Consider the following 20629-nt stretch of genomic DNA (forward strand, 5'->3'; position numbering starts at 1 on the left):
ATCAGATCAGTTTCAAGAGAACATACATCTCCAATCCTATTAGTGTATCTGCTCTTGCCAGCACATTTTACACCATCCATCAGAGGACCATTCATGTTTTATTTAAGCTTTATTAAAACATTATAAAGCTGTGAAAGCATTAGGCTTGGTTCACACTGCAGGTTCCCGCATCGCACCCAACTCGCATGGCAGTTCACATTGCCATATGCAAACTGCCGGGAGTGTGAATACATTGTTAATGGCACCCCCATTTCAGCTCGCATATCGCACTACAAAATGTCAGTTCGGACATGAATTGGATCACATGGGTGTTTACAACCATGCAATCCGATTCTGGTGCGGACCAAAAAAGGGTCCTGTGCGAGTACGGCGAAATGCGATGCAATATCAGCCATACTATCTGAATGGCTGAAATCGAATTGCATGGACATCGCATGCGATTTGCACTGCCATGCGGCATCTCGCAGAACGCAGTAGTGTGAACTGGCACTTAGTGAATATATTGTATGAGTTTTGCACCATATGGCCCAAACCATTACCAAGTTATCAAAACACTTCGGTTTTGATCAACATTTAAGAGAGAAACACTCCTGGTAATGGACTAAAGGTGCTGAATGCAGTAAATGAAAAGCAATTTGTCTTACCTTGTCAATTTCATCATGCAGCTCTGCCAAGCTGGGTCTCAGCAGCTTCTCCCCAAGGTCTGCAGCAGTGTGTCGGTAGTGATCAATCCTCGGCACAGCATCAATAGTGTTGTGCCCAAAAGTTCGCAGGTAATAAGTATTAGTATGAGTATCGTAGTGATAGTGATGGCCAGTTCCGCCAGAATGTAGGCTACCTTCACTTAGTACTGTATCTCCATTCTGAAAGCTTACCCCGCCACCTCCTTCACCACTTGGCATCTCAGGAGAGCTGCCCTCAGGGTCTGCAGGGTCCACAAAATTTACCCTAAACCGTCCTTTAGCCTCCTCTCCACCGGAGCCTCCTCTCCCCCTATGAGTGAGACCATCAGCTGGTGGTGGTGTTCCTTCTCGGTCCCCAGAAGATGAATCTCGGGAGACTTCACTCACTGGGTCTACCTGAAAGCGGCTCTGGCTTGGAGTGGGACCCAGGGGTCTTCCTTGTTGGGGATCATCGGTCTGTAGTTCATCTCCATCCATAACTGAAGGTGGCGGAGGAGAGGAACGCAAAATTTGAGAGTGTGGTGGAGAGGTGGACGATATCCCTTTCTTAGCTGGCGCTGAGGCTAAACTTGTTTTCTTCTCCATGTGCGGCGGCTTATCTGCTGCTCAGCGACGATGACGGAGGTCTGTGGTACCAACGTAGAAACTGTGGAAATAAATGGAAGGAGGCGTGAACAATGCATCCAGACTTTGGCACAAAACCCTAAACTTCACCTCCTCTCATTCTCCGAGAGCTACTCAGCCCAGCAGATGCTGCTGTGTTTTGTCACAGATGTTCCTCCTCCTTGGAACGTAGAATACACCTATGGCCAGCCGTAAATACACCCCGTCCTCCTAGACCACCTCTTTACAGCTGAGGAATGATGAATGTGACTATTGTCAGAGGACAGGGGAGGAGGAGAAGAGGCGGGAAAGGACGCCTCTCATTTCCATGAAGGGACAAGTACAAGCCGTCTGTGTGAGTGAGAGCTGCCCCCCACTCTACCTCTCTCACATGTCGGATCACATCATCCAGGGGGATGCCATGTTACGGCACATGACTCATTTTACTAGCATGCTATTAGGCGTGCAGTTGGCTATCGATTGTATGAGGCTGACATCACCAATAAGCAGAAGTGCCATCGCCGGGTGACCTTGGGATGGGACTGTCTCTATCTATCATGCAGTCACTGTGCAAGCCATCCACAGCACACTGATGCCTCCGCAGCCACATACCGTCACCACCAATCATCATAGAGACTGACTGCAATGTCTGATTGTAGGGACACATCAGAGACCAAGCACAAGCCTGATCACAATGTCTGATCTTAGGGACTAATCAGAGAGACTAAAGTACAAGTCATAGAGAGGGATCACAATGTCTAATCAGAAAGACTAAGTACAAGTCTGATCATAGAGAGGGATCATAGGGACGGATCACAATATATGATCAGAGAGACTGAGTACAAGTCTGACCATAGAGAGGGATTACAATGTCTGATCTTAGGGACTGATCAGAGAGACTAAGTACAAGTCTGATCATAGAGAGGGATCGTAGGGACTGATCACACAATGTCTGATCAGAGAGAACAAGTTTAAGCCCGATTAGAGAGGGATCGATCACACAATGTCTGATTAGAGAGGGATCGTAGGGACTGATCACACAATGTCTGATTAGAGAGGGATCGTAGGGACTGATCACTAAGCCTGGCCATAGGGACTGATCACAGAGACTATACACAAGGTTGATTAGAGATGAATCAGAATCACTGACCATAGAGATTGATCAGTGTCTGATCACAGGAACTGATGACAATGTCTGACCATAGAGACTGATCCATGTACATTAGGACTAGTCCCAGTGTGCACCCCACACACCACCATAGCACCCTATGCCTATCTCTGCCAGCATAGAGATTCGTGATAGTGACCGATCCCAGTGTGAGCCCCATACACCACCATACCCCCTATGCCTATGTGTGCCTCCATAGAGATTAATAATAGTGACTGATCCCAGTGTGCACCCCATACCACCATGATAGTGAGTGATCTTTGTGCCCCATGCCTATGTGTGCCTCCCCCATAGCACTTCCTCTACACACAGCACGTTATAGAAGTGATGTCCCCGGTGTAATGATGGAATTACCGCCCCCATAGCCAAGTACTGCAGTAACAGCCCTCCCTCCCTCCCCCCGGGCTGACCACCGCCCCCAGGCCGGCAGATGCCATGTGTGCTCCTCCTGGCTCCCATCACACATGGCTGCAGTCCGCACTCAGGACTGGGAGGATGGCAGTGCGTGTTCCCGGGGGATGCCGACCTGTGCTTCCTCCATCCGGGCGGGAGAATAGAGCAGCAGTAGCCGGTCTCCCCTCCCCCCCCGGCCCTCTCATGGCCGCCTTTACCTGCAGTGGGTCCGGCTGGCCTTGGCGGAGCGCGGTTTGTGTTAGTCGTGTTCCGGTTAGATGCTGTGTAGAGGAGGAGTCCTCTCCGGTCCTCTCTGTGTACAGCGCCGCAGCTCCGGCTTGTGTGAAGGGGGGAGGCGCATGCGTTCTACAGGCAACTCCCATCATCACTGCCTACACTGGGCGATATTAACCCGTCCCTGTACCTGAGAGCGGCGTGTGTGTGGAGCCCGGGGGGTGGGGGACATGGTCCTCTTCTGGAATGAAGCCCCATTGTCCTCCTCCCCGGATAATATCCATCTATACAATGTCCTACTTCAAGGGCAAAGCTTTCTGCACACTTCCAATGGTCCAGTGTGGCTGGATGTGACTACAATGTGTGGAAGCTCCACACTTTCTACTACCACACATCTGTTGTGTACTTCAATAGTTTGTAGGCCAAAAAATTCCCCATTAAAGTACATCCTTACATTTACATTACCATTAAACTCTCCTCTTACAAACTTTTGGTTGTTTTAGTATGTCCTAGTATTAGTTTGTTGTTGTTTTTTTTAGTTTCGGCTTTTATTGTATGTTGGAGCCTGGGCATGCCCAATAGGCTCTGTTATCTACGCAATAAAAATAATAAAAAATAAGTAAAAAAAAATCCCCTTACAAACTTTTGATTGTTTTAGTATTCGTTTATTGTTTTACTTTACGTTTGGGCTTTTATTGTATGTTGAAGCCTGGGTATGCCCAATAGGCTCTGTTATCTACGCCACACTTGAAAACATACAATAAAAATACTTTTCAAAAAGAAAAAAAATCCCCCCTTACATCAGAAGCAGAGACGTCTTCAGCCGTGGCCACAAGTCTCGAGAAGGACACAAATATACATTTTCACAAAAATTTGTGCTTCAGTGTTTTTAGATCTTTTTGTCAGATGTTACTATGGTATACTGGAGTATAATTATAAGCATTTCATAAGTGTCAAAGGCTTTTATTGACAATTATATGAAGTTTATTCAAAGAGTCGATATTTGCAGTGTTGACCCTTCTTTTTCAAGACCTCAGAAACTTGCCCTGGCATGCTGTCAATCTACTTCTGGGCCACATCCTGACTGGTGGCAGCCCATTCTTACATAATCAATGCTTGGAGTTTGTCAGAATTTGTGGGGTATTTTTGTTCATCCGCCTTTCGAGAAATAACCACAAGTTCTCAGTGGGAAATGAGGTCTGGGCATTTTCCTGGCCATAGACCCAAAATTTCGATGTTTTCTTCCCCAAGCCACTTAGCTATCACTTTTGCCTTATGGCAAGGTGTTCCTTCATGCTGGAAAAGGCATTGTTCGTCACCAAACTGTTCTTGGATGGTTGGGAGAAGTTTCTCTCAGAGGATGTTGTCGTACCATCTTTTATTCATGGCTGTGTTCTTAGGCAAAATGGTGAGTGAGCCCACTCTCTTGGCTGAGACGCAACCCCGCACATGAATGATCTCAGGGTGCTTTACATGGTCGAGACCCTTCCCGAGCCTGGGCTGGCTCTGTGAAATCAGCCAACAGCGGGCTTCAGCCTGTTGTCTGCTGAAACTGGGTCAGAGGAAGTGCAGAACAATCTGCACGCCTGTGATCCACAGGGAAAGTACAGCCAAACGAGCCTTGATTATACTTCTCCTTCAAGGCCTCGTTCACACCATGTGCAGAGACGTCAGTTTTTGTGCTAGCATTCTGCAAGGGCACAAAAAGAAAATTGTTGTCTATGTGCCCTGTTCACGCCACAACTCTGGCATCACATGCACATTTTTTTTCTGTGCAGGAATACATGTATAAAGCACACTAAAACACACATGAACACTGATGTAAAATCGTGTTTCTACAAGTGAAATCTGCGTGTCGGTTTCCATCAGTTCTTCTGCATGTATGGTGTGAATGAGGCCTTACGTGGCTCTAATGCACAGTCGAGCCACGTTTTTTTCCACCCCTCATGCTGCAATAGGTAGCAGACAGGAATGTTTACATTTTGTGACTGTGATGCTTTACTTCACACCTAGGCAAAGTTCACCTGAAATGTAGTGATCAGCAATCAGCAAACCTGCTGAATACTGCACATTCAAGCAAATAGGGAAGCACCACAAACGCCCCACAACCATGTGGAATGCACACGGTTGCGGCTTGTTTGTTGGGAAAAAAGGGGTTAAAACAGCAGGTGAGGAGGCGTCACATCACTTCCTCACTGCCTGTCAGTAGCCTCTGAAGAGTGATCTGAATATGGATCAGGCTTCAGAGGAAAGAGAGACTTAAACACACATCTACAGTAAATCTACGCTCGAGTAAAAATATTTTTTGCCTTAAACTTCCAGACCACCCTATAGCAGATTTACTGCTAAACGGTGGCACTCCTGTGCAGGATCACCCTAAATGTTTAATCCCTTTCAAGCCAGTGTCATTAGTACAGTGAAAGTGCATATTTTTAGCACTGATTACTGTATTATTGTCACTGGTTTCCATAAAGTGTCAGTTGGTGTCCGATTGTCCACAGCAATATCGCAATCCCGATATAAGTCGCTAATTGCCACCATTACTAGTATAAAATAAGAATCCCATAGTTTGTAGACGCTATAACGTTTGTGTAAAGAAATCAATATACATTTATTGGGATTTATTTTTACTAGATATATGTAGCAGAATACATATTGGTCTAAACTGATGAAGAAAGTAGACTTTTTAAACATTTTTCATTGGATATGTTTTATAGCAAAAAGTTAGAAATATTGTTTTTTTTTCAAAATTTGTCAGTCTTTTTTGTTTATAGTGCAAAAAAATAAAAAATGTAGAGCTGATCAAATACCACCAAAAGAAAGCTCTACTTGTGGGAAAAAAATACATTTTATTTGGGTACAGCATTGCATGACCGCGCGATTGTCAGTTAAAGTAACGCAGTGCCGTATTGCAAAAAGTGGCCTGGTCATGAAGGGGGATAAATCTTCCGGCGGTTAAGTGGTTAATGCATTCTCTGCAGTAAAGTGGTTGTAAACCTCAGACATAAAATATCAACAAAGCATGTTAGTCTACAATGTGTACTTGTCTCTCAGACATTTTTGTCTGCTGCTTCATTCCTCTTCTATCAACATCAGTCACTTCTGACAAGTTTTCCTGACACCAAGAGAAGAATGGTGACAGGGGAGGGATCTCCAGATGATTGACAGCCTCAGCTCTGTCCCTGTGTCAAGGAAGGTATGTCCCTTCCCTCCAATCAGCTCTCAGAGCTCTTTTCAGTGAGCTCTGCAGAGTGTAACTTCATCTCTCTGCCCCCTTTTTCTGAACTCCCAGATAAGCTTTATAATTGAGCACATTGAACAGATGTAGAGAAGAGAGAGCTGCAGATAGACATTAAAACCTATGTAGGAGGATCTGTTTCATCTCTGTGTATCACCTGAGGCCAGTCACTACACTGAGTATATGAAAGAGCTTACAACCACCTTATGGTAAAAAATGTTTCACCACTCCCCCCCCCCCCCTTCTAACACCTGAGTCCTCTCACAATCCAGCTCTGTTCCCCACTGCAGCTCTTCTCTCCCCTCATCCTGGACTTACAGGAGACTCTGAGAGCAGCGATGGGAGCCATTGCCTGCTGCTGCTGTCAGTTAAATCCCATGAGGAGGGAGCAGGAGGCATGGCTGAGACATGCTGTGTGTGTCTATGGACTCTTGCAGCCTGGCTCAAAGGGATACCCGCACAGGTGCCTCAGTAGCATGCAGCTTGCTGAGGGGGCACTTGAAAAAGAGGAGGGGCATAAAGCACCCCCAGGTCTGACCAGAAGAGAACTATTGGGGCAATACCATTGCACAGAGCAGGTAAGCATAAAACCTCTTTTTTATTTTAACAAAAAAAAATGGGTTTACTTACAATCATTTTAATCCTGTATATTAAGAGTGACACGCTGCTAATAAATAAAATGCAAATATCTGCTTTGTTTTACCAGTGTGCATGGCACCACGTCAGTGCAGAGCGCAGAATGAAGTGACACTTTAATAAAAGAAAAAAAACGTACCCAGTGCTTGGCACCTCCCTTACTTCCCCTGCACGTCACACATCAGTGTGCACATATGTGAGCTGGGTGAACGAGCACTAAAGGGAAGTAGTGACATAGATAACACTTGTGGGTTCAGAAAACAACTGTCCTTTGAAGCTGGCCTTATGTAAATTTTCTGTCAATTTAAACCACTTTTGAGCCAATGGGAATCACAATATAATCACAAGTCAATGTCACCTTCTATCCCCCACAAGCTCTATTGAATGCCAGACTTTGGTTGATTGTGGAGTAGAAACTGGGCAATGAATTGTATAATACATAATACATAATACAGCAATTTTATTGAAATCAATCAAGGCAATTTCAAACCCATCACATTATAGTTGATTGAATCCGTCATGTGACTTCACTTTGCAATTTAGATGAAAAACATGAAATCAAAAGTCTGATCACTGTATCAGATTACCACGTGTAAGGATGAGCAGAACACCCCCCTGGTTCAGTTCGCACCAGAACCTGCTAACAGACCTAAAATTCGTGTGAACTTTAGAACCCTATTAACCACTTGCTTACTGGGCACTTAAACACCATTCTGCCCAGACCAATTTTCAGCTTTCGGTGCTCTCACACTTTGAATGACAATTACTCAGTCATGCAACACTGTACCCAAATGAATTTTGTGTCCTTTTTTTCCCACAAATAGAGCTTTCTTTTGGTGGTATTTGATCACCTCTGGGGTTTTTATTTTGTGCGCTATAAATGAAAAAAGACCGAAAATTTTGAAAAAAAACGCATATTTCTTTGTTTCTGTGACAGAATTATGCAAATTATTAATTTTTCTTCATAAATTTTGGCCACAATTTATACTGCTACATATATTTGGTAAAAATAACCCAAATTAGTGGATATTATTTGGTCTTTGTGAAAGTTAGAGAGTCTACAAGGTGTGGTGCGAATCGCACAAAATTGATCACATCTGATGTACTGGTGGACTATCTCGCTTCTTGTGACCCGAACAAGTCAGGAAAGTACAAATACCCCCCAAATTACCCCTTTTTGGAAAGTAGACATTCCAAGGTATTTAGTAAGAGGCATAGTGAGCTTTTTGATGTTGTCATTTTTTTCCCACAATTCTTTGCAAAATTAAGATTTTTCATTTTTTTTTTTCTCCACAAAATTGTCATTGTAATAGGTTATTTCTCTCGCGTGGCATGTGTATACCACAAATGACACCCCCCAAAAAATTCTGCTACTCCTCCTGAGTATTACAATACCACATGTGTGTGACTTTTTCACAGCCTGGCCACGTAGAGAGGCCCAACATGCAGGTAGCGCCATCATGTGTTCTAGGAACATAAATTACACATCTAACTTGTTGACTATTTATTACACTTTTGAAGCACCAGGACAATGACACGTGACACTGATGACAGATGGCACTGATACGTGGCAATGATGACACTTATACGTGGCACTGATGACAGGTGGCACTGATGACAGATGGCACTAATATGTGGCACTGATGACAGATGGCACTAATATGTGGCACTGATGACACGTGGCACTTATACGTGGCACTGATGACACGTGGCACTTATACATGGCACTGAAGACACGTGGCACTAATACATGGCACTGATGACAGATGGCACTAATACGTGGCACTAATACGTGCCACCGATGACAGATGCCACTAATACATGGCACGATGATGCGTGACACTGATGACAGATGGCACTGATAAGTGGCATTGATGACACATGACACTGACAACAGATGGCACGTGACACTGATGACAAATGGCACTGATACGTGGCACTGATGACAGATGGCACTATGTGGCACTGATGACACATGGCACTGACGACAGGTGGCACTGACGACAGGTGGCACTGGGGGCAGGTGGCACTGGGGGCAGGTAGCACTGGGGGCAGGTAGCACTGGGGTGGATGGCACTGGGGGCAGGTAGCACTGGGATGGATGGCACTGGGGGCAGGTAGCACTGGGGTGGATGGCACTGGGGGCAGGTAGCACTGGGGTGGATGGCACTGGGGTGGATGGCACTGGGGCGGATGGCACTGGGGCAGATGGCACTGGGGCGGATGGCACTGGGGCAGATGGCACTGCTGGGGCGGATGGCACTGCTGGGGGAGGATGGCACTTTTTATTTTATTTTTTTACTTTTTTTTTTTTTTCCTTACTACAGGCAGAACGGCTGCCGCTGCAGCCGTTCATCTCTCCCCTCTCACACTGTCTGTGCGAGGAGGGAGAGCGGCGCTGAGAGATGATCTCATATGTTTACATATGAGATCATCTCCCATTGGACACGCCGATCACGCTGTAAACGGCCGCTGTGATTGGCCGTTTACAGCGATCTGTGTTTGCCTGTCCCCAGGGGACACGGCGAACACAGAACTTCCGCGATGCGCGCCCGTGGCGGCGCGCATTGCGGAAGTAAACATCAGGCCGTCCAGGGACGACCACCCGGACGAACGCGCCTGCTCTACGGCCGTCATTCGGCTATAGGGCGGGCGCGAGGTGGTTAAAGTCTATGGGACTCGAACGTTCAAAATCTAAAGTGCTAATTTTAAAGGCTAATATGCAAGTTATTGTTCTAAAAAGTGTTTGGGGACCTGGGTCCTGCCCCAGGGGACATGTATCAATGCAAAAAAAAAAGTTTTAAAAATGGCAGTTTTTTCGGGAGCAGTGATTTTAATAATGCTTTAAAGTGAAACAATAAAAGTGTAATATTCCTTTAAATTTCGTACCTGGGGGTATCTATAGTATGCCTGTGAAGGGGCACATGTTTCCTGTGCTCAGAACTGTCCCTGCACAAAGTGTCATTTCTGCAGGAAAAAAAGTCATTTAAAATCACTGGCGCTATAATGAATTGTCGGCTCCTCATAATACAGAGAAATGATTGAAAGTCATTGATAAAAAATAAAAAAAAGCGTGGGGTTCCCCCAAATTCAATTACCAGGCCCTTCAGGTCTGGTATGGAAATTAAGGGGAATCCTGCGTCAAATTTAAAAAAAATTACATGGGGTTCCCCCTAAATATCCATACCAGACCCTTCAGGTCTGGTATGGATTTTAAGGGGAACTCCACATCAAATTAAAAAAAAAAAATGGCGTGGAGTTCCCCCTAAAAATCCATACCAGACTCTTTATCCGAGCACGCAACCTGGCAGGCTGAACCGTACCAGGCCACATACCCTCAACATTGGGAGGATGCTTTGGGGGTCTGTGACCCCTCAAAGCACCTTGTCCCCATGTTGATGAGGACAAGGGCCTCATCCCCACAACCCTGGCCGGTGGTTGTGGGGGTCTGCGGGTGGGGGGCTTATCAGAATCTGGAAGCCCCCTTTAACAAGGGGACCCCCAGATCCCGCCCCCCCATTTGAAATGGTAAAGGCCTACCATTTCACAAAGAAAGTGTAAAAGAATGTTAAAAAAGACAAACACACTTTTGAAAAAGTCCTTATTAAAAATAAAAAAAAGATGCCAGTGGTGGTAATCCACTCTTGCTATCCAGAGACGGATGATCATCTCTCCGGGGTCCAGCGATGGCTGATCTGATCCAGCGACGATTTCGAAGCTCATCCCTAACCACGTGTATGACCACCTTAGCATTAAAAATAATGTTCTTTAGCAGGGAACATACATTCCACATTAATAATTATACTACCAAAATTAGCTGGTGCTGTAAATTGCTTCCAGCATTGCTCATGTTTCTTTTTGCTGGAGGGGGCCATTTTGCTGAAGCCCAGAGCCCCAGCAGTAAATCATAAAGTGGAACTAAACCCATCGATTTAACATTTTCGTAAAACAGTTACATTCCTGGTATGATAGGATTGCTAACTGTCACATTTGCTTGTGTCCTCAACCAAAGTGTCAAACCATCAAACTGGCTGGTGTCATGACTGATCACATGTGCAGCACCATGGCAGTTGCAGATTAAACAGAAGCAGCTTCCTTAGCTGCAAAGGATAGGAGGTTTAATTCTGCTTTAAAGCTGTCAGCAGATAGGCCTCTACAAACTCAATAATGCCTACAAATGCCTAAAAATGGAGAGCAACTGAGCATGTGCAAAGCAGGGTGAGACAGTGTGTTACTGGATCTTAAACCGTATAGACATTTATTTTTAATGTTTTGCATAGCTATAACTTCAAAAGAGTCCAGCCAGAAGTTATCTAACAGGACTTAAAAGTGCTTTAATCAACCTCCGTCTCTTTTGAGCTAACCTACACTTACAACCCCCAAGCTCAGATTCTTACCTCTATACCAGAGCTGTGTTCTGTTGCAGTTTACTTCTTGGCAGAAATCCTCCAGCACTGGTGGTGCCAGGACATTGAAGCTTTATAGACGTGTATAGCACTGTACTAAAATGCTGCAGTTGGGTTTCAGAACAGTTATACAAGTCTATGGGGCTGCACTGCTCAGATGGGCCCCAGGCCAAAAAAAAAAATTTCTGCGTGGAGAGTAACACTTCTGCAGAATGCGGCATGGTTACAGAGGCAGGTAAGAAGCTGTAGGAGAGAGTTAGGGCTCGTTCACTATGTTTTTTTTATTTATTACAGGTACTTATATGCAGATATCCCAACCTGCAAAAACAATTTTTTTGCCGACCCCCCCCCCCCCAATAAAATGTAGCCCTACCAGTGCCAATTAAATTCAGCTATACCAGTGCCCATGAAATGAAGCCTTACCGGTGCCCAATTAAATGCAGCATAATCACACAGCTGCTGGGGCTGGGCAACTGGTCCTGGGGTCTGGCTGCTGGGGCCAAGGGTCTGGCTGCTGGAGCTGGGCTTCTGGTTCTGGAGTCTGACTGCTGAGGCCAGGGGTCTGGCTGCTGGGGCTAAGGGGCTGGCTGCTGGAGCCAGGGGTCTGGCTGCTGAGGCCCGGTTGCTGGGGCCAAGGGTCTGGCTGCTGGGGCCAAAGATTTGGCTGCTGGGGCCAAAGATTTGGCTGCTGGGACCAAAGGTCTGGCTACTGGGACCAAGGGTCTGGCTGCTGGAGCTGGGCTGTTGGTTCTGGAGTCTAGCTGCTGGGGCCAGGGGTTTGGCTGCTGGATCCTGGGGTCTGGCTGCTGGATCCTGGGGTCTGGCTGCTAGGCCCTTGCTGCTGGGGCCAAGGGTCCCGCTGCTGGGACCAAGGGTCTGGCTGCTGGGGCCAAGGGTCTGGAGCTGGAGTCTGGCTGCTGGTCCTAGAGTCTGGCTGCAATGGGGCTGGTGAGCCATCCCAGTCAGAGAATTCCCCAGAAGGAAGGGGGGGGTGTCAGGGCTGGCTTAGCCCTTCCTTCTCTGGGCTGGCCGCTCAGCTGTCGGCTAATTGCCAGCTCTCTTCTCTTTCCACAGTTACCAGCTGTTCCTGATGATGCTCGCCTGACCTGCCTGCTTAAAGCCTTCCAGCTCACGTCACCTCCGCCTTTGCCCTTGTCACATCACTAGAAACCATCTCCTGCAGTTTGTTTAAAGACTGGCCTGCTGACATCCCTTCTGGCTCCTTGTCCTGCTTGCTGTTGCTCTACTTGGATCCCTGACTTCTGGCCTGGCTGATTACCCGATCTGGTTACTGGACTCTGACTATGCTTGACTACGCTTTTTCTATTTACCTTTTTATTTTTTATTAATAAACAAGTGTGATTTAATTGTACTTCTGTCTCAGTCTGATTCATGGTTTCTGACGGGTGGGTGGTGGCAGAGAGAAGACTGAGCACAGTGATCTGCAGGCTGTAGCAATTAAAAGAAAAAAAAACGTTTCCCTATCAAGCGGACTCTTTCTCCACTCTCGGGTGTCCCACTGCGCAGTGATCTCCTGTGTGACAAGAACATGACAGTCCCAGTCTCTTTTTTATTTATTTATTTATTTATTTATTTATTTATATTCTTTATACCACATAGTACATATAGGGGGGAACAATGATCATAAGAGACAGCAGAGACATCATATCTTACATCAATATATCTTATATCCTGTAGAACATGTTCCATTTTCCTCTTAACATTTATGGATTAAACCTAGTATTCTGTCTTTACTTATATCTTCCATTTTATGTATGTTTATCTCTTATCCACGCTATCTGTCTATCTCTTCCATCTCTATCTCTTATAATTCTTATCTTCTCCTGCTATCAGTCCCCATCTATCTTAGACCTCCCTCTCCTTTTATCTTTTTTTACCCTCTAATCCAGTCCCAGTCTCTTCTATATCAATCCGCCAGCCAGACCGGGACTGTCATGTACTTGTCGCACAGGAAATCACTGTGCAGTGGCACCTGAAAGTGGAGAAAGAGTCCGCTTTACAGGACCGACTGCTTTTCCCCAGTGTTCTCCCGGGGTTCTTTGCATCTGCCCACCTACACTGGGGGTTGGTCTTTTATCAACATCCTGCGGCTTTTTCGGCCATTTCTGTTGGGGCGACTACATTAGGAGTTCCTCAAGGGGAAAATAACCATCGGCAATATCCATCCTGTCTCCTCGTCTTGTTTTTAAATTACAAGTTTCATAGAATGCTTATTTAACACACTATTTTGAATATGTAAGTGTATACGAAAATATTAGCATGCGTATAATGTATGTATGTATGTTTTAAATTTTTCTAATATATATTCTATCTCTTTTCAATAGACCTTTTCTATGCTCTATACATACCCCTGAAGAAGGCGATTCAGACTCTCCGAAACGCGTAGGGTATTCTAAGCAATTAGTGTGTATACAGATTATCAGTGTATTTATGCATTCCTTGTTTTAGATGTTTTTCTTATAATACCATTTCTCAATAAATTTTTCTTTGTACTTTATATACTTGATACTTGCTTTACGTGCCTAAAAAATCACGTTCCACTTCCAATTGTTCCAATCCATCTCCACACTGTTCCAACCCCGCCCCCCCCCCCCCTAAAAGCTTTTCCTTTAGTTATACTTTTAATATTTTTAAAATATAGTGGACAAAAATGTATTTTATAGTCACGTTTTGTACTTTTGGTAGGTCACATTAGAGCATAGTACACCATGGGCGTTGAAAACAATACAGTGTTCAAGTGCTCAGTAATAACAAATCTCTGTCTTAAGTACATAGCTTGAGAAGCAAATTATCCTTGGAAGTGTTATTAGAAATGTTGGCATTTAATCATGGGCCATCTTCCATCATACATTCGGTTTCAATGTGCGTTATCATTCTGATAAACACATGATATCACGGTACCGCAGCAAAATTACATTTCTAAAGGAAAAAAATGTCTTTTAAAACTGCTTGCGACTGTAATATATTGTCGGATCCTGGCAATATAGATAAAAATAATTGAAAATAAACGGCATGAGTTCCCCCCAGTCCATTGCCAGGCCATTTGGGTCTGGTATAAATATATTAAGGGGAACCTTGCATCAAAATAAAAAAAAATTATTGCGCGGGGGTCCCCCCCAAAATCCATACCAGACCCTTCAGGTAGTATGGATATTAAGGGGAACCTTGCGGCAAAAATTTAAAAGAAAATGGCATGGGGGTCCCCCCAAAATCCATACCAGACCCTTATCTGAACACGCAACCTGGCAGGCCGCAGGAAAAGGGGGATGAGAGAGCGCCCCCCCTTCTAAACCGTACCAGGCCACATGCCCTCAACATGGGGAGGGTGCTTTGGGGTCTCCCCCAAAACACCTTGTCCCCATGTTGATGGGGATAAGGGCCACATCTCCATAACCCTTACCCAGTTAATGTGGGTGCCTGCAGGCCGGGGGTGCAAATCGGAATCTGGAAGCCCCCTTTAACAAGGAGGCCCCTGATCCCGTCCCTCCATGTGAATGGGTATCGGGTACATTGTACCCCTACCCATTCACCAAAGGCAGTGAAATGTGACAAAAAACAATAGCCGGTTTTTGACAATTCCTTTATTGTAAAATAGCTCTGAGTGGTCTTCTTCCCCATGTCTCTCGCTGTCATCTTCTCCTGGTGCTGTCTCTCCCGCTGCTATCTTCTGTCGCTGTCTTCTGTCGCCACCGCCTAATTCTCCCACTGCTGTGTTTTTCCTCGCCGCCGTCTTCCTCCGTTGTGTTGTCCCCCCGCTGTCTGGTGTTTTTTACACAGCCATGGGGCGTGACCATCCGTTGATATCACACGGAGAGCCTGTCCCCTTTATTTTTGGAAAAAAGAGGCCGGGCTGTCCGTGTGACATCAACGGATGGTCACACCCCATGGCTATGTAAGAGATGCCAGACAGGGGGGCCAAACCCGGGGGGAAGACAACTGTGAGGAAGAACATGGCAGTGAGGGAGAACAGAGCAGACCCCCACAACCACCGGGCAAGGGGTTGTGGGAATGGGCACCTTGTCCCCATCAACATGGGCAGAGCACGCAACCTGCCAGCCCCACCATTTTTTTTTATTTTTGGTGTGGGGGGTCCCCTTTGGGTCCATACTAGACCCGAAGGGCCTGGTATAGACCTGGGGGGAACCTCCCACCACTTTTGTTAAATTTTGAGGTGGAGGTGTCCCTTCCGAATCCATACTAGACCCGAAGGGCCTGATATATACGGGGGCCCCATGCAGTGTTTTTGGTCTGGCATTTTTTTTTACTTTCAGTGGGGAAGCCGCTGGCAGCTGATGACTCATTGGTTGTTGAGGATGCGGCGGCTGGCTTCCCGGCCCCTCGGTTAGCAACCAGCTATATACAGTGTGAAAATAATAACCACAAAACACATCAAAAATCGCATCACAATCACAAATTTTGCTTTTCTGGTGCGGTTCCATTGAAGTCTATTACCAGCGATAAAAGTCCCTGACCATTTCCAAAAATGCACTGGCCGCAAAATGCATCGATGTGATATAGTACCATAGGAAACCATGTTAAATGGACTGTAGAGTGTTTCTGCAAAATGCACAAAAAAATGCATAGGTGTGAACCTAGGGTTAGTCCAAATTTTCTGGAAAAGTCGCCCAACTGTGAAACAAGTCATATATATTTTAATAGAAAGGAGCTCTCATTTATTTTTGCATAGTCCTTACTGATTTACATCAGCAGAACAAATGCAGGAAGTGATGTGTGAACATGGTAAAGGAAAAATGTAGCGAAACAAATGTAGGAAACAAATAATGTAGGAAAAAAAAAGTCGATCACGGTGAGCTGGGGGCAGCTCATCAGTGCCCACCTGCCCGCTGCCAGTGCCACCTAAAATATGGCAAAAAGTGACACCCATCAGTGCCCATAGTGCCACCCATCAGTGCCCATAGTGCCACCCATCAGTGCCCCCCATCAGTGCCCACAGTGCCACCCATCAGTGCCCACAATCTGTCTCGCACACACAGTGCTGCACCTCAGTGCCACATATCCGTGCCCATCAGTGTCATGTACCAGTGCCCATCAGTGACGCCCATCAGTGCCACCTATCAGAGCCACCTATCAGTGCCCATCAGTCCCATCTATTAGTGGTACCTATCAGTGCCCATCCGTGCCACCCATCTGTGCGATCTTATCTGTGCCCATCTTTGCCCATTATCTGTGCCTATTAGTGCCGCCTTAACTGTGCCTATCAGTGCCCACCAGCGCCGCCTATCAGTGCCCACCAGCGCCGCCTCATCAGCACATTTCAATGAAGGAGAAAAATAACCTGTTTGCAAAATTTTATAACAAACTATTAAACACGATTTTTTTATTTTTTTTATTTTGCATCTTTTTTTTTTAAATACAGACTCCCAGCTGTAATTAAATACCACCAAAAGAAAGCTCTATTTGTAGGAAAAAAATGATAAAAATTTCATTTGGGTACAGTGTTGTATGACCGCGTAATTGTCATTCAAAGTGTATCAGCGCTGAAAGCTGAAAATTGGTCTGGGCAGGAGGGGGGTTTAAGTGCCCAGTAAGCAAGTGGTTAACAATGGTGGTGGAACCCTCCTACACATAAATACAACATTTAGACATAGTTTTAGGATCTGGGAGATGAGGCAACTTCTCTATATGAAGCAGCATGTTTGTGAGTCAAACCCAGACAATCAGAGATGCTAAGCAGAAGTTCTAACCTCTAAGCCACTTAGCTGCCATATGTGAAAGCCTCCTACACATAAATGCTGCATTTCTTTGGACATATAGGTGATTTAATCACATTACTCAAAAGTTATTCTTCTTGATTCATTCTGTGATATTTGGTGGTTCTTTGTGGGTGACTGTAGAATAGTGATATTACCCTCAAATTATTGGGAATTACATTTTGATATCTGAGGTTGGTACATATATAAATTTTTTTGGGCTCAAATCATGATTATTTGGAAATAATAAAAAGCACAAAAAATTGTGACTCATTTTAAATTTGCATCAGCAATGGTATTGTTTGTGGTTTGTAAAGACACCTGTGTCAGTTTGGGTAAAGATTGTTGTGAGATGGAGAGTAACAAGTGAAAGTGACAGAGAAAAATATATTTTACCAAAACATCAAAACATTACGCATTCTTAAAAACAAAATAGATTAAGTAGAAGCAACAATGTTGCAAAGGAAAATTTATTTCAGAGAAAGATACATTTCATCTCAACAGTAAAGGGATTTATTTGGGGAAGTTACAATTACCATTAGAATAAATGGCTAAAACTTGCATTGGACTATAATTGCACTGATTTTAATTCCCCAAAAATGCTCTTTGACACAGCGCTCATTCTGGTATTTACTATAGTGCCTTGTAAAAATACACTGGAGCTAAAATTAGAGCTATTTGCAGGTCTGAGCATGCTCAGTTGTGTGGCACCTAGTTGTACAAAAACTGGCAATTTATCTCTTCACAGACTTTTAAAGATATTCCAGTGTAGAAATCACTTTTTCACACAGTTTAAAAGCAGATTATCAGGGAACTATAGTAAGTTTGATTTTGGAAGTATTTTTTAGCAGCGCTATAGTGAATACCATTTTAGCGCTAATTAGCGCTAATTAGCGTAATTAGCGCTAATTCATGCTGCAGTGCTATAGTAAATGACCCCCAATGTTTCCTCATTATGTTTTACAGTATGTTTATTCTTGTAGCCCTGATGAGGAGGGAGTGATGTTGCCCCCAAAAAGAGTTGACTGTTTTTATAAGTCTTACTGTATTCACCAACATTTCAAATTATTTTGGACTCTTTCTTCTGATTTTGATCTGGTGCTCACTAAGGCCTGGTTCACGCCTATGCATTTTTTGGTGCTTTTTGCAGAAACGCACTACTTTAGCATGGTTTCCTATGGGACACATTTACATCTATGCTTTTTTCAGCCACTACATTTTTGGATAGGGTCAGTGCCTTTTCTAAACGCAAAACATTGCATTTTTTGCTTTTTAGGTTCAATAGACTTCAATGGAGAAGCTGCAGAAAGGGATTTAGGGCGCTTTTGCTGCAATTTTATCACAATTTTACTGCGATCTTGCTGGGTTTTGCATTTTTTTATCTGTCCGACAACAAATTGACCAAAAAAAAAACCCCATAAAAAATGTAAAACGCAAATTTACTGTGCAAAAATGCACATCAAAAAGCACTACAGAAACGATCATAAGCAAACTGCATAGGTGTGAACCGAGCCTTAGGTATTTTTATGGTCAGAAATATTAAAGCATCTTTGTAACAGGCTTCTCATACTTTTCATGTAGTCAAGCAGCCACTGAGTAATACGTCTGTAAAGGTCCCATTGATAATATTCTATGTGTAAGACCCGGGACGCTATGCTTTCTCCTTAAGCTAGGCTAGGGGTGTTAAACTCAATTTCATCCTCGGCCACATCAGCGTTGGGGTTGCCCTCAAAGGGCCTGTTGTATCTGTGAGACTATATAAATGTATGTACTCTTTATGATCCTAGAGGTGTGCGACTCCTTTTCAACTGGCATACAATTGGCATATTAGTCTCATAATAATAATCTTTACATTAGATGTCAAGAGTTCCCCACCCTCCCTTGCATCACAGTGCACCCCCTTTGTGCTGCTGCCAAGAATAAGCTGGAGGCGAAGCTGGGAAGCAGAAAGTGAAGGGTCTGGAGGAGAACCAGAGTAGGGCTGGAGTCTGCTGAATGCTGAGACCAAAGGACGTGGAGATAGGGGGTACTGCAGCTCCACAGAGAGGCACAGGATCTGTGGGAGGAGTTCTGTCCTCCTCTCTGCTGCTGTCTGCTGAGACAGGTGGACAGAAACAAGCCTCTACATGGCTGTACAGAGAAGCACAGGATCTGGCATAGGAGTTCTGTCCTCCTCTCTGCTGAGACAAGGTGGGGGAGGAGACGAGAGGGGTTCTGCAGCTGCAAGAGAGGGCCACATGAAATTACCTAGCAGGCCAGACTCGGCCGTGGGCCTTGTGTTTAACACATGGGAGCTAGGCTATCAGTTATATAGCTGCCCCTGTGTAAATTGTTCCATTTTATGTTGACGTAAGTCTGAGTCTGTTCCACCCCGTTCCAACCCAAGTCCCCCACCCAATTACTAATGTCCCAAAGCATTATGAATGCGATGTCAGAAACCTCAACCCCAAGTGGTCAGCTATTTCTACATTGGTATTGGTAGCAATAATGATGTGGGATTTTAAAGGCTACATTTTGGCAAAAGTAAGTGGGCGATAAAAAAAGAAACAAATTACATTTTTTGTTCTTGTGCCTGTGAAAAAAAATATTTAGGAGAGACTTTAAAGAATCCTGGAGTTTGTCTTTAAAAAAAAATGCAACTGATTCTGAGAATCTAACATTGATAAGATAGTTGAAGTATTTCCCACGTCACAGCTTTTTTTGATAAATTCAAGTTTTTCTAGTTTTCCTAGTTTTCCTTTCTCAAGCACCAATAAACCTTCCTGATCAAGGCTACTCGAAAGGGACATTGTGCAACTTTTCTATTTCAAAGATTACCTTTTTCTTGTACAAATACTATAGTTTTTTTAATTCCTAAATTCCTCCAAATATTTTAAAATCTCTTTCAAATTTAAAACAACACTAAACAGATGCTAGATAGTTAGTGTTTGAGTAACATTACTTCTCAAATGATGTAATTCAAAGGGCTCATTTACAAGTGCAACAGGCATGCTTTGATCACTTTTCAGAGGTTTTACATAGTTATATACTTAGCCTGGTTGAAAAAAATACACAAGTCCATCCATTTCAACCAATAGAAGGGAAAACAAAATGACACAATCCTATATATACAATCCCATACCCATAATTGTTCCAGAGGAAGGAAAAAATCCCCAAATAAAGCATGATCCAATTTTTTCCAGCAGGGGAAAAAATTTAATTCATGATCCCACAAGAGGCAATCGGATGTTCCATGGATCAACTGTTAGAATTCAGTGCCTTAAAAAAAGTATTCATACTCCTTAAAGAGGAGGTCCACCTACAAATAGTGCAGCTGCTGACTTTTAATAAATGGACACTTACCTGTCCAGGGTGCCCGTGATGTCAGCAGTCAAAGCCGAGCAATCGTTCGTCTCTCGGCTGCCCTACCCCATCCTCTATGAGGGAGTCAGGAAGTGAAGCATTGCGGCCTCACTTCCCAGTTCCCTACTGCGAATGCGTGAGTCACGATCTGCATCCTCACTGGTCTCTGCTGTGTTCTGGGACCTGTGTGTTTC

The 20629-nt window shown here is 44.5% G+C and overlaps 1 protein-coding gene across 3 annotated transcripts in view; it reads right to left on the minus strand.

Moving 5' to 3' along the window:
• Nucleotides 1–3215, minus strand: part of SLC12A2 (solute carrier family 12 member 2) — a 155864-nt gene extending 152649 nt beyond the window's left edge. For 2 of the 3 annotated variants that reach the window (XM_077462143.1, XM_077462140.1), the window contains exons 1-2: nt 3066–3215; nt 645–1329 (exon numbers count right to left, since the gene is read on the minus strand). In XM_077462143.1, the coding sequence (XP_077318269.1) occupies nt 645–1268 (624 nt within the window). In that variant the 5' untranslated portion in view covers nt 1269–1329; nt 3066–3215. Of the gene's footprint in view, nt 1–644; nt 1841–3065 lie in introns of those variants that run through there. The other variant, XM_077462141.1, reaches the window with a different exon arrangement.
• Between the last annotated feature and the right edge of the window lie 17414 nt (nt 3216–20629).

Source organism: Lithobates pipiens, unplaced genomic scaffold (assembly GCF_037356315.1).
Source record: "Lithobates pipiens isolate NorthernLeopardFrog02 unplaced genomic scaffold, aLitPip1_a1.2 Scaffold_3, whole genome shotgun sequence".
Lineage (NCBI taxonomy): Eukaryota > Metazoa > Chordata > Amphibia > Anura > Ranidae > Lithobates > Lithobates pipiens.